The sequence below is a fragment of the Protopterus annectens genome, chromosome 2.part2 (genome assembly GCF_019279795.1).
Source record: "Protopterus annectens isolate FY-2018-M chromosome 2.part2, PAN1.0, whole genome shotgun sequence".
Lineage (NCBI taxonomy): Eukaryota > Metazoa > Chordata > Ceratodontiformes > Protopteridae > Protopterus > Protopterus annectens.
Window position 1 is genome coordinate 881,072,925 of NC_056730.1, and position 15,713 is coordinate 881,088,637.

The 15,713-nt window shown below is 38.5% G+C and overlaps 1 protein-coding gene across 1 annotated transcript in view; it reads right to left on the minus strand.

Moving 5' to 3' along the window:
- The window catches only part of EPB41L4A (erythrocyte membrane protein band 4.1 like 4A), a 2,214,504-nt gene that overhangs the window by 598,327 nt on the left and 1,600,464 nt on the right, over positions 1-15,713 (minus strand). The window contains exon 13 of the mRNA XM_044064468.1: positions 13,031-13,121. Within this exon, the coding sequence (XP_043920403.1) occupies positions 13,031-13,121 (91 nt within the window). The remainder of the gene's footprint in view (positions 1-13,030; positions 13,122-15,713) is intronic.

Genomic DNA, 15,713 nt, shown 5'->3' on the forward strand with positions numbered 1-15,713 from the left:
GATAAACTTACATATAGAGCAAGACAGTGCTGGTGAGTTGGATGGTCAAGACAAAAATGCTTAATGCTCTCTGATTCTCTCTGTTTTTTAAATCACATTCCTGGTTCACATTACATCATTCTTCACACTTCCCTGTGTTCCCAGGCTAACAGAAACTACATTTACATTCTTCACCTCTCGGCAGAAACCAGAGCAATAAAGGACATTTATGCATGCAAATTCTGGCCTTTAACTCTGGCCTTAAAACAATAGGCAGGATGCCTCACTCTAGACTTACTGACTCAACATCAAAGGGTCACAACATGCTTTACTTGGTCAGTAGAGTGCACTGTTGTTACATTTTTTCCAGTTCCACATGTAACACTATTTTTACCATTTAAGACAACAAGCCTGTGGTTTACATTAATATTTACAGATGGCAGAATTATCTCCAAAATTCTATCTGGCTAAGCTGGCAGCCTTCATCTATCTTCACCCAATCTTCACGGTAATCATTGCTGCCACTGATCCTAGCATTTGAAGGATTAAACGAGCTGGGACTTTGTCCTCAGAGAGGATCAATTGGAGCTGAGATCTTAGTCTCTGAAGCCTGTGAAGCGGAAGGGCAACCAGGCAAAACCTTGTGTTGAATGTTGCTCCTATGAATTCTAGGCTTTGAACAGGTACTAGTTTTGACTTCTCTTTGTTTACTGAGATCCCTAAGGAGTTTGCTAGCTGTAGAGTGTAGAGTAAAGCGTGAAGCAGTAGATGCTTGGTGGGGGTGGTAAGAAGCCAATCATCTAGATATGGAAACACTCTGAATGCCTGCAGTCTCAGGTGAGCTGTTACCACTGCCATACATTTGGTGAACACTCTGGGGGCTATGGAGAGACCAAAGGGCAGTGCTCAAAATTGGTAGTGACTGGCTCCCAGCCAGAAGCAGAGATATTTCCTGGAGCATTTGTCCATTTATATATGGTAATGCGCATCTTGGAGATCTATCTTCCACATGCAGTCGTCTTTTTCCAGAAACGGGAGGATAGACTTAACCATGACCATCCGGAATTTGGTTTGCCTGACCAACTTGTTAGGATGCCTAGGTCCACAATTGCCTTCCAGTCCCCTGTCTTTTTGGCACTAAAAAGAACCTTGATTAAAATCCGGATTCTATTTGGTCTGGTGAGATTAACTGGATGACTCTTTTTTGGAGCAGCTTTCGGATTTCTTGTGCTGGTACATCCCTCTGACTGTATGGAACATCAGGGATTCGCCTTTGCAACCTCGGGTAAAGATCAAAGGGGATGTGATAACCTCTGGTAATTACTGTCGGCACCCAGGAATCTGTCATTATGGAATGCCAGGCCAAATGGTGCAGAGAGAATCATCCCAGGACTGCTTCCAGAGGCAAGCCATTGGGCCTTTCTTCAGGAGCACTGGTAGGACTGCTCTGAAAAAGAATCTCTGGACCCCTGGTTACATGGACCCCTCTGCCTCGGGGGGGCATCTTTCTGATGAGTTTCCTCCTCTGCCCAGAGAGGAAAACTCACCACGTGTGTCACAGAAAGACCCTTGGGATTTCCTGAACCACATCTTTCCACTTCTCTGATTCCTAGAGTAGGAATGTTGGGGAGTAGAAAAATGTACACCCACAGCAGATAGGGTCTTGCCTTCCTTCTTACACCTGGCTAATGTGTCTTTAATCTTTAGACCGAAAAGAGAGGAGGCATCAACAGCAGTATTGATGAAGGAAGACTAGAAAGGGTCCACAAAGTTGCACAAGTGTATCCAGGTGTGACATCTCATGACAACACCTGCTGCTCTGGCCACCCCTTCGGTTGTATGGGAAATCGACTGCATGGACGAGTTAGATATGGATTCCAGATTGGCAAGCTGTGAGGCAACTTTGTCACGTACCTCATCAGACACAGTTCCTGCCAAAGTTGCTGAGAGTTCCATGAACAGGTCTCTCTGGAGACAGGTACAATGTGCTAAGTATTTCAACAACCGTATGGCAAAGTTCGATGAGGCATAAACCCACTTCCCTAACCTGACCAATATCTGAGATTCCCTGATTGGAGGATAAACAGCAAGACTCTCCTCTGCAAGTTCTTTCCTTGTGGCCACTGACACCACCATAGCATTTACTGACAAACCTTTGGACCAATGTGGGTGCACCTCTGGAGGGAGAGTAATGTGTCCAGTCTCCGGAGGATTGGCTCGATGGTGGCAGGAGTCTTCCAAGCGCACTGCACAATGAGCTTGACTAACACATCTAAGGGTTGAGCATGGAAAGCCTGCAAGAATACAGATTCAAAGACCAGATCACACAAGCTCCCAAAGGAAGCTAAAACGCTAGGAATTCTCCTCAATCAAAAAAAACACCAAGCACTGCCAATTTTCCTTCTTTAATCAATATATCCTGGTACCTCGGCCTCATAGGCCTTCAATGGAATAACATCATACAATCCAAGCAGCTTTTTATATTCCATCTCAGCATTAATTCATCTTAATTTAATTAAATTAAATAATTAAACATTTAAATACTTTTCTTTAATCATAATGCAGCTTAGAACTTAAAGATGTACCCCCACACTTTCTTATACATCATAACTATATTAAATAAATTAACACAACACAGAGTGAATGAAATTCCCAAATGACACTTTTTCCAAAAAAATTAAATCACTTCTACTACTTAATCCACATTTCCTCATACACCACAATAACTTATAAATTCGAACACATGAAAAAATACTTCTCAACCTACCCCTGAGACTCAATTATAAATATTTATCCATGACCTATAAACTTACTTTATTAAATATAAACTTTTTAAACATTTCATCCTCACTTTATTGCACATATTTTATTATTAATATCAAATTAATCAATTAATTTGTTCATACAAATTTCATTGCTTTTAACCTAACCAACACATTTGTTCTGTATATAAAATAAACTCCATTCACTAAATTTAGCATCTAAATGCCCCGATCAATATCCAAATTGAGACCCCTAGGATATAAAGTGCCCAAATATACTATTAATTTAGTTTCTAACTTGATCAACTTTCTTTTAAATTCAACCCCCCCCATTATGTTCTTCAAAGGATTTTGCTAATACACTAAAGAAAAAATTATCTGTACTAACCCCATGTGTGTCGCAAAAGTGTTGTGCCACTGGGCTATTCAATCTCTTATTTCTTACATCACCCAAGTGCTCCAATATTCTAAGTTTCACATTTCTTTTTGTCTGTCCCACATACCATTTACAAGGTGTACATCCACATCCAATGATGCAGACTACACCACACGGATTACAACTAAATTCATTTTTAACCAGAAATTTTTTTTCCATTTATTATCCATCCATCAATGTTCTTCAGTTTGTCACATACTTTGCAAACTCCACATGGAAATACTCACTTTCTTTTAACTGAATCAACCTTATTTCTTGTTCTTAACAACTCTTTTAAATTATTAAACCTACCATACAAAAAAGTAACTTTCTCAGGAAATAACTTCCCTACTACTTCATTCCTACATACCACAGGCCAAAGGTTATTTATTCACTCCCTAAGTACTCCAGAAAGGGGAGAGAATTTGTTCACAAAGAAAAGGGGTTCTACACCAACCTTCTCCATTTCATTTTTCCTAACAAACTTCTCATGTTGAATAGAAGCTCTACTTTTCCTTTTATAACTTGTTTTTTTCCAGCTTATTTAAAGTTTCACTTATATGTTCCATACTATATCCACGCTTTAATAATCTTTTCTTAACTAGACCAGATTCCTTCTCCAGCATCTTTTTATCAGAAGTATTGGTCATTATTCTAAACTCACCATCTTCTTCTTCTTTCGGCTTTTCCCGGTTAGGGGTCACCACAGCAGATCGCCTGTCTGCTCATGATTGGCAGTGGAGTTTTATGGTGTCGAGTTGCCAGCCCGGCGCCCAACCTTCCACAGAAGGCACACACATGCACGCACTCACACCTACGACCAATTTAGAGTGTCCAATCCACCTACAGCATGTTTTTGGGATGTGGGAGGAAACCGGAGCACCCGGAGGAAACCCACGCAACCACAGGGAGGACATGCAGACTCCGCACAGAAGGCACCCCAGCTGAGGATCGAACCGGAGAACCTCTTGCTGTGAGGCGGCAATGCTAACCACTGCACCACCGTGGCTGCTCTATTCTAAACTCACCATAAGGAAGGGATTTTATCAAATGACCAGGATGAGCACTGCCAGCTTCCAAAATGCTGTCCGCAGCCGTATCCTTATGGCATGGTTTATACTGCAAAATACCCCTTTCATCTACATAAAATTCAACATCCACAAACTGCATTCTATTCCTACTAGTTCTATAAGTAAATTCCAAGCCACAAGTATTTTGACCAAGTAATTTCATGAATTGATCAAACTCATTAATCTCCCCCCGCACACAAAAATCAAATTGTCAATGAACCTTTTAAACATAATCACACGGTCCTTAAAAAAATCTGTAGTATACACAAACATATTTTCAAAATGTGCCATAAACAACACTGCATAGAATGGGGCAAAAGCCGCCCCCATTGCAGTTCCTTCCAATTGCAAATAATAATCATCTTCAAAAACAAAATAATTGTGCATTAAAGCAAATTCTAACAACTGACAAATGTAAGTGGTTTTTGGTCCTTCACCCAACATTTTAACCACTGCTTCCAGGCCCATCTCGATATTAATATTGGTGTACAAGGACTTGACATCCACACAGGCAAGATAAAGGCTTGGGTCCCACTGAATCTTATTTTCCAACACGAGAAGTATTTTTAATATATGATTGCACACTAGGAAGATGTATCTTTAACTGGGAGTCCAAAAAGATGCTTTTGTTCTGTAAAAAAAAGAACCCACCCTTGAGACTATCAGTCTACCAGGGGGTTTAGTCATTGATTTTTGAATTTTTGGAATGACAAAAAACCTGGCATGTTTCGGATGTTTTAAATACAGCTTTTTAACATCCCCATGAACAAAAAATTAGCAGTCTTTCTCCTTTTTCTAATAACTCCAACAACCTCCCATTAAATTCTTTTATTGGGTCGCTTGGCAACTTTTTATAAACCTTGTCATCTAACAACAATTCCAAGGCCATATTAATGTACTCTCTTTTATTCAAAATCACCCAATTTCCACCCTTATCTGCCTGTGTGAATGCATATTGATCAGTAACAGTATGTAACTGTTTAAGAGCCTACCATTCCTCTTTACTCAAATTCCATGATTTACAGCTTGATATATACTTATAGTATGCAAATTCAGTTTGTTTACAAAGTGCACATTCAAAGACACTGACTGCATTTGTATTCTTCGGGGGTACAAAAGAACTAGTATAGGGTACCTTGGGTATTTTTAATTTTCCATACCCAGTTGAAAAACAAACATTAGTTACACTACTTATTTCAGACATATCTTCCACACATTCATCATCAGAGTCCCAAACAACAAATGAATTATCATGTAGAGAAATGTCCAACAAAGAATCTTCCATATCTTTATTTAAATCATACAAGATATTTGCTTCATTCTCCTGTGAGCGATGTTGTTCATTAGTGCCAAAAAACACTCTCAAATTGTTTTCTACAAAACACTTTGATTTCATTGATAAATTCAACCAATGAAGGAAAAAAAAGTTGGCACATATTTCGTACCCTTAAGCAAAACAGTTGTCACTGCCTCAGACAATACTAAATCAGAAAGATTTACAATGTCAAAGCTTTTGTTTGCATTATTCGCTTCATTCCCTATCATGTCCCTAAGAACAATATAGAAGAATACAGATTCCTCAGAAGAAGGGTTGGTGCGCTTCCAGTCACCCCTCTGTTTCAGTATCTCCAGTATGTCTCAGAAGGAAACACCCTCAGGGGGCAACCGTGGGACCCTTCCCCCTCATCATAATCCATATTTTCGGTGAGAGATTCCTCAGGGGAATCAATGTGCTTCCTCTTGCAAGATCTCTTACGGGGTGGCTCTTCGGGGGGACATCTGAAGAGGACTCCAAAGTGAGGGTGCCCTGTGGTAGGGTATCTTGCTGCTCCTGTGTGCAATGTCCCAGCATAGTGGACTCTGTCAGCTGCGAACCAGAAGGCATATATAAGTGGCATTCCAGCGCTGAAGGGGCCACCTTTGTACCGGAGGTGAGTGCCCTCTCCATAACCTGGAAGACAGGTTGCCCAAAGAGGGATGGGAGCTTGGAACCGGGGTCACACCCCACTCCAACGAGCCGGCCTCCAGGGATGGAGGTGTGAGAGGACTCACAGCTGCCAGAGCAACTGAAACCATGGTTGGTGCCATAGAAAAAAATCGGTGCCGTACTAGGGGTCACGGTGGACAGACCAGTCATGGTCTTGAGGGTGGGTTGGCCCTGATTGAGCTGTGGACCACAGGGTATGCTCCAGAACCATGGTAAGATTCACCAGTGGAACCGAAGAAGCTGGCACTGGGATAGGTGTCAGCATCGAGAACTCCAAAACCTGTGGGGAGGTTGAAGGAGGAATATATGTTGGAGTCTGTGGAGAAAAGTTTCAGCTACAGGTGGAAGGGAGGTTTTAGATGGAGTTGGGATGCCTCTGGCCACTAGGAGCTGATCCACAAGTCTCACTACATCAAGCTACGAAAGGATCCTGGAGGAACGGGTTGACATCCCTGATGGAGATTCTGGCCGATCGAGGAATGGACTTAGCTGCTGTCCAACAAAGGGTCAACTGGTGGAGAATATCTGGTCCTGGCTAGTGTCTCGACCTGCGGCACCATGGTCAGAAGGCTGTGATGGGGGGGGGGTGACCGGCTTTAATGGCGAGACGATTTTTGGTGCCGAGAGGGTCTGTGGTACTGTGGTACCATGGGAGAAGTAGTCATTGTTGGTTCCGTAGTCAAAGACAGCACCATGGATGGAGTTCTAGACTCTGGTGCCAACATAGGCATCAAAGTCAGTTTTGCAATTTTTGGTTACTGTTCCATATGAACCTGAGCTTTATTGGTTTTCAATTCCTGAGGATGAGGAGATGATGGTACTGACTGGCTCCTCTTCTTCAACTCTTTTTTAGGAGGGGCTGAGACCTCCTCCTCAGATAAAGCTTCCGAGAAAGGGGTTTTTAAAAGACCCTTCAGAATTAGTTTATTCTTGCACTCCACTAAGATGCAGGCACTAAAGGCCTTACAGAGCTTGCACTGGAATTGAACTTTAAAGTGTGGTACCCCCAAGTAAATGACACAGGAGAAATGGCCATCAGAGTTTGGCATCTTCCTGCCACATTTATCACATTGTTTAAAACCAGTAGTGCCCTTTTTGTCCACCATTATACTATTATCCAGACAACAGTAAACCAAAAGCAATGAAAAAAAAACAGCAATTCAACAGTAGCAAAGATATACTGACACACACACACACAGAAGAAAACATTTTTTTTTATATTACCAACAATGGTAAAAGAGAGAAATACTCAAAAGGGTAATGGGAAGGAGAAGAAGAATACGAACGATGGTGTGTGCGTGTGTGTGTGTGTAGTGTGTAGTGTGTGTGTGTGTGTGTGTGTGTGTGTGTGTATGTATGTATGTGTGTATATATATATATATATATATATATATATATATATATATATATATATATATATATATATATATATACTACCAAAGGGTAAGGGAAAGAGAGGGGCCTGTACCAACGATGGTACTAAGGAATACCATTAAAGGTAAAAGGGAAAGAAATTTTCACTCGCACAAGAAGTAAAGTATCAATAAACAATTAAGAATAAAGGCGTTACAAGTGATTAGAAAAGCAAAAGGTCAATATTTAGTGAAAAAATGAAACCCTTAGCTTGAGAGCTGGCCTGACACATCTTGAAACTCTACGTGGTAAATGAGATATGAGGAGATGAGGAAAGGGGCACTATGGGTAATCTTAGCTCAACAGATTTTGGCTGGCACAAGCATGTTATATCAGCCGAGTTGGTTTCGAAGACAGAACAGAGACCCATCCATCATGAATGAATGAAGATTAACAACATCAGATCTAAGGTTATACCAATAAGCTACGTTCCCACACATGAATACAATACCCATATTTATAGGGAAATTATATGACAAAGTACTTAGGTGTTAGGATTAAAAAGGATTCTATCATAGCAGCTAAGGATATGTGAGAAGAGACTAAACAAAAGATAATACAACAACTGAGAATTTGGAAGCTTTTATCTATGAATATGGATAGTACAGCACATGCAGTGAAAATGTTTCTAGTCCCTTTTAATACTATATAAAGGTTAAGCATATTTTCATCAACAGTGGTGAAACTGTGGACCATACTTAATAAAGAATTTTAGGAATTTAGTTGGAAGGGAAAGAGGGCAAGTGTTAAGTGGGATAAGTTGTTTTTCCCACTGAACAACATGGTTTTAGGATTACCACATTTGAAGGGATACTTAAAAGCCACACAGTTAAGGCTCATATATATAATACAAGCCAAAAACTACAAATCAAAGTGGAAAGACATGATGTTGAAATAGGGAGGAGGAGTTCATCAGATAAGAAAAGAGCAGGACTTTGGAGGCAGCCTCTTGGGTAGAAGAACAAGAACCATACAGAACACAATATTTACAAAGTAGCATACAGTATTTTAAGAGTTAAGCCAAACAGGGAATTGAGAAGGGTGATTTTACCAATAGAGATGACTACAAAGAGGGGCATAGGAAATAGGCAAGAGGGAGATTGAATTTATTGGAGAAAATCAGCCAAGGAACCAAGGTACTGGAAACAAAACATTTTGGGAGTAAAACGTCATACAGTAGGATGAGGCAGACTAGAAGTTTGGACTGTGGGATGGAGACTGCCTCCCTACCAGGGATTAATAACAGAGTATAGGCAATGAGAAATGGTTAGGGAAGTGTTAAATTAAAGACCAGCTCTGGTTGAGTATATAATTTAGCCTAGAACAGAACCTGCAATTAAAAAAGGGATAATCAGCAGGGGTATATAATAATGCATGATAACTGTAAGAATCAATCAGAAGAGATTAGGAAAAAATGGGAAATGAGAATGAAAAACATTAAATAAAGGAACAACAGGAAGCTAATGTATGCAACATCTAGAAGGTTTAAGATTTTTTCATGGAAGTGTTTGCATGGGTAATTTTATACCTCAAGTAGGCTTCAGAGAATTTTTCCACAGGTAGACAGCAAATGTTGGAAGTTTTATGGGAAAGACAGGAGTACTTGGGAACATGTTTTAGGGGAGGCAACGAGTTGGTCGATTTTAAAAATTCCCTACAGGGTACTTTTGTCAGAAATGTTGGGGGAACAAATTATTGTAACTAAAGAAATGAATATTTGAGATGGGATATTTAGGCCCTACTAAGTTTAATGCTGTTGACTAAAAAATAGCAATTACTGAAACATGGAAACCAAAAGCTAAACCAAATATAGCAGAATTGGAATGCAGGGAATACCACAGTTATTTTCCAATACTGGGAAAAAGGTAAACTTGTGAAGTGCTTCTGTAGCATGAAACCTGAACTTAACGATCAGTAAACACACTCCTAAACACTGTTAAGACTGGGTCTTGCACTAGGTACTAAAACCTGCCAGTACAAGCCAGGAGAAGAGAGTGGCAGAATTTAAACAGCTTCTTTCCTGCCCGCCATCTATGGTAGTAATCTATCCCTAATATAAGATGTATTAAGCTGTTTGTTTGATAATGCTCACTATGGCTGTATGGCTTTGAAAGCTGGCAAATCACTTTGCACTTTTTTTTTTCTGTAACTAGTAGTACATGGAGCAGATAAATCTCAATGTACTACAAAGAATTATGTCAGGCCTTGGTTAAATCTATATCCTTATTAAAAGACATATATTGTACAGCTAAATGGAAGAAATTTTTAGAGATACTGTCTTTTAATCCATGTAATAACTCAAATTCTCACAAACTATTAATAGTGAATAATCCATTTATATGGTTACTAAAGGGCTCTCCCACAACATACAAGTCTCTTAACATATACATCAAACTATGTCACTTCTGAATAATTTTAGAAACTTTATTTACAAATCCCTGGCCTATAAAGCCTGAATTTTTCTTCTTTTCCCTATTGCCTTTAGACAAGGAATTACGTCGTCTTCTGATTCTACTAAAATTATGACTTTATAAGGATAAGAATTTAGTATATTGGTTTCAGCTGCTGACAAACGATGAACTGAAATCTGTAGATCATTTACTGGCTTAATTTGAACTAAATACAAATCTATGGTTGGAAATACAAGCCTGTAGACAATTCATGCTAAATAAAATAGATTTAATGTTGCCTATTATAAGAATGTCTGCCACTAAATTATTCAGCTTTTTGGTTTTATCTATACAACATAAATTTCCTAATAATGGCAAACTCTCAAGTATATAAAATAATTAGAAATGAAATGAAAAGTTAACCACGCAATTACTGGAATTATTTTTCCTTAGTTAATAATTTACCTGATGATCACGATAAGAAAATATTAGAATCTTCCAAATTAACTATCTCCTCACTTAAATGGAGATTGTTTGCCTGGAAATTTATGTACAAGTCTTTTTAACACCACACATAATGGGCAAAATTAATAAGAGAGACAGTTTATGCTGGAAATCTAAGAAAAAAACAAAGGCTGACTGGTCCCATATGTTTTTTGACTGCATAGTACTTAAAACTTATTGGGACAACATTAACAACTTTCTTCAGGCTTTATTTTCAGATAATTTTGTCCTATCTAAATCTCTGGTTCTATTTAATACACCAGTTCCTGTCTTTGTAAAAACAATTAAATACCCCTTGGTTTGGTCTATTTTAGCTGTTGCTACAAAGGTTATAACAAGAAACTGGAAGTCTGATACTTCACCCTTTTCTCAGAATTTAAAATTATCATCACTGAAGTTTGTCATTTGGAATTATTGACCATTAAATTGAGATCCATCAGAAATACTTCATTTACCACATGGTATAAGTTGAGTCTTATTTGATAAAATCATCTTATGTATATTAAGGTTTAAAGTATTTTTATATTGTGGACATCTCTGTAAATACTTTAATTGTGTTTTGTTATTGATTCTCCTCTTTCATGGTTGAATTTTTTCTTAACATTCTATGTAATTGTTTACCTGTATTTGAAAATTAATAAATTTATTTAAAAAAAAAAAGAATTGTGTCAGGCCTTCAATCAAAACCCTCCTAATATTTAACTGAATAAAATTATAAAAAAAAACATGCATTTATAATTCAAACCCAGTCACGATGGCAGATGAAACCACAGAAGAAGGTGATGAGCACTCTTCTTTTCCAGATGCCTTGAGAAGTACAAGTCACATTTCTTGAGGTAAGAGAAATACAAAAATATCAAAGATTTTGATTAGAGCCAGCCTTAACTGCAGACCTTGATCACCACTTTTTTTCTGTCTGCAGGATCATACAGAGCTTTCTTGCATTTCCTGAGAGTGAATATATTATGTTAACTTCATCAATGAATTTACATTAATAGGGTTGTCATCAGGACTTGCGAGAAGAAAAAGCAGGTCAAGGACGTGAACATTTTTTTTATCAACAATGACTACCAAGCCAGATACAGAATCACAAGTCAGTTGAGACTAAAGGATTACTATAGTTGTTTAAGAAATCTTGGCGAACTTCAAACACAACAGTTTTCACCACAGTGATAAAAACTACTAGCACAAGCTGTGTGTGTGTGTGTGTGTGTGTATGAATGTTTGTGTACTACTGATAGACAACTGAGGTTCCTGTTTTAAATATAGAAGGCTCTACTATTACAATTATTTTAAACAGCTATTTTCAGCTATTTTAAACTGCAGAAAACAGAAATTGTAACTTCAGAGGTTCATTTGTCTGATTATCAAAAATGCATACTACTGTCCTTCAAGAAGCTTGACTGCCTTAACCCATGTTGATTACAATTCCTATATCAATATCTGCATCTATACCCAAATCTATATATCAATCTGCTTTTTCCCATTTTTTATGTGGGGGTGGCCTGAAGGGGACTGATTTGTCTATATATCAATTGCCTTTATCCTATTTTTTTTACATGGGATTGGGCTTTCATGTCCCCTACTGCCACTTCTCTCAATTCAGTGTCACTCGCTGACCTTTTTTGAGAGTTACACCCAACTGTAGTAGGTCTTCTTTCATATAATTCTTCTTCCTGTATGTCAGAAATCTGGTTTATCAAATCATCCTCTTCTTTCCTGCACATGACCAAACCACAGTAATTTGTTCTCTTTGACATTTTCTACAGTTGGAGACATCCTGGTTTCAGCTCTGATGTCCTCATTTCTTCCACTGTCAGCATCCTACCACCCATCTCAGGCGCTTCACTTTTATCATCTTTAACTTCCTCAGCTGCTCTGCCTTCACTGTCTTGGTTTCTGTCCCAAACTATTTTTCCGCTTTACCTTGTTTCTAAATCAGAGATTTGCACTATCTTACTAAATGACAGGCCCATGACAGGCAATTAGTGCTGGAGGTGAGTATGTCTCTGAAACCCAGGGAAGGTCTTCAGTGATGTTAGTAGGAGGGTGAGATTAAAATCAAGCACTGAGCACTGCTGATTCTATGAATTTAAGGTATTTATGCACTACAGACCAAAGTAAATAACTAACAGTGCATATCAACTCTAAACAGTGAATGAAGTAGGGTGCCACAGAGCAACCAGTAATCCTATTCAGAGAAAGGGGCAACCAGGGTACCTATCATTTGGACCCATACAATGGCAACCTTTTCTCATCTAACATACCCTGATCTGGGAAGATGCACTATCTTCCTAAAAAACAACTCCCAGGAAAGGAACACTGTGAATGCAATTAGTACAGAAAAGCATAAAGTAAACACAAGTACAACATTTTACTGACTGTGGTACACCCACTCATTACATGGTTAGGAAACAAAAAGGAGTGTTGAAGACAAATTCTGGCATCTTGTAAAGTTTAACAGGAAGAAGTGTCATTTTCTAAAGACTGCATCTTAATTACATTCTTACCTTTTAATTGGTGAAGGTGCAATGATTCTGGTGGTTCCTTCATTTTCACCGTAGTCCATTTTTGTACTATTTTTATTTGTGCCATTGGAGCCTGGTGAGAAGAACACCTGTTTCAGTCATCAGGTTTAATAACTTATACAGTGTTCTGATTCACTTTGATCCTACTTACTACTGATACAGCAGTCGCATCAAACATTTCCAGACTGTCATGGGTGTCAATTCTTTATCAGCCAGACATGTTGCACTTTTACTTGAACTTGTTTTCAAAGGCAGTACTTTCATACAATAAGAATGTACACTGTATAGTCCTAATTAAAAAAAAAACTGAATACAGATACAATGACATTTCAAATTTCTGACACTTGAGGGCAATACAAAAGGAGGTTGGGCAATATTTAAAAAAAGCAGAAAGTTTGCCTGACCACTATATTCTAGTCTAAAAAAATGTAGATGGGTAGAAATCATTATTACCAGCAGTACATCAAAGTGTATTAGACACAATACATTTATATGCAAACATTTTTTGCAGCTTATAGTTTATTATATGGGACCCATACTTTTTTTGCAACAGCTAGTACTGTAAAATTATGTAGGACTATCACTTTGAGATCAAGTCAAGTAATTAATCTGAAATTAGATTGAAACTATTATTTTTACAAGCTTTTGATTACCAATTCCAGTTGTGAAATGTCATATGTGCAGGGACAGTATGGGTTAAGTAAAATCTGCTAGAAGAGATCTACAAGCGACTTTATTTTTTTTTTTACTGTGCAATCCTGTTAGGGATATGAAACATTAAATTGAATGTAGCATGCTAACAAAAAACTGCCTTTAACAATGTGAACAGCATAGGTCTAAATGTGGCCAGGTGGCTTTAATGTAGGGTAAGACACACACACACACACACACACACACACACACACACACGTGTGCGTGTGTAGATTATATATATATATATATATATATATATATATATATATATATATATATATATATATATATATATATATATATATGTATACATAAGGCTAGAATGAAGACATGAAATACCCCACAGACTCTCTGTACAATAATTCTAAACAAAGCCAAACTAAAGGGAGACAAAAGCCCAAAATCGGGGGACAGATTTTAAGCATTGCTCTTATAAATTTAAACGTTGATAGAATAACAATTTTGCACTGGCATGCATTTTCCGAAGGATATGAAGCATGGAACTCAAATGTTTGTCATTACTTAGTGACTTAAATCCACAATGACTGGCTACAAAACCACAAATTCTATCAGGAACAGACCAATATTATGAAGTAAAAATCTGAATGTTCTGCAAAATTCTGGACAGCTTTGAGGAATGGGGTGAAACTCAGACTGCAAGCAGCAGAGGAAATGCTTATACTGTGTAAGCGGAGGCCTATGTACAGTTTTTAAGAAAACTTTATGCTGCAAGAACTTTAATATATTTTTAAATTTAATCACTAGGGTATCAATGTTATTGCCATCATAATGAATTTGCTTCCTTCTGCCATTCAAGGCACCTAGATCTTTAACATCTCTTTATATTTCTCACATTCCAATCTGCACCTAAACTGATCTCAACTTTGTGTGGAGGAAGTGTGATGTTGGCATCACTGGTCATTTTAAACTATTAAAAACAATACACATTCTAGGAATAAGATGCCCATATAGAAGTAATAAGAGATCTGGGGACCCAAGTAGATATTCAGCTTTCCTTTGATAACCATTCTGCCATGGTGGTTAGAAAATCCCTCTATGTGACCCATCTGATCACGAAAGGGTTCTCATCAAGATCTAAGGATGTAGTGGTGCCCCTCTACTCTTCTCTCATCAGACCCATTATTGAGTACAATGTACCAATTGGAATGTACCTGGCCAGGCATCTCCAGCAGCTGGAGAGACCACACAGGTACCTCACTAAGAGGATTACTGGCCTCAAACAGTTGCCCTATGCAGCACAATTGAAAAAACTAAGGCTTTCCTCTGTTGCATACCGCCTTCTCAGAGGCGATCTCTGTCTAACATACAGAGCCATGTCCAACCCAGAACTGTTGAACATGCTCCATCTTAGCAAAACCAAATCTACTCAAGCTACATGCTCTAGGGATATAAACCTCAGCACAACAATGAATAGAACATGCTGGAGGGATAGATTCCCTTTGCAAAGACTTCCCTTGCTATGGAACAAGGTCCCGATCTACATAAGACAGAGCCCCTCACTATCACTCTTCAAGAGGAACCCTGTCGAGTGGATGGGTAACGGAAAGTTCACACCAGGGATCATACCAACAGCTCTACTAGATAGGGGCCAAGGGTACTAGCTGCTAGATCAAAGGCCTAGGGAACTAACCAAAGAGGTGGTGAATACTGCACAACATGGCTGGGCTAATATATGCCTTCGGGCAGATAGCCCAGTACCTACCTATGAACCTATATGGTACTGGGGAACTAGCATACTTTCAGACATCTGTGCATCATCAACTTAAGGAAATAAAAATAACTTTGAGATGGTCCAAACACAATTTTACCAAATACACTTCTGTTTCTTGTATCAGTAGATTGTAGTGCTGGAGGAAAGGATACTTTACCACTACGTTATCAGGGACTTTTACACTACTTCTACTCAGGAATCATGGTAAATAGAGCAGGAATGGCTACATAAATTATGCTT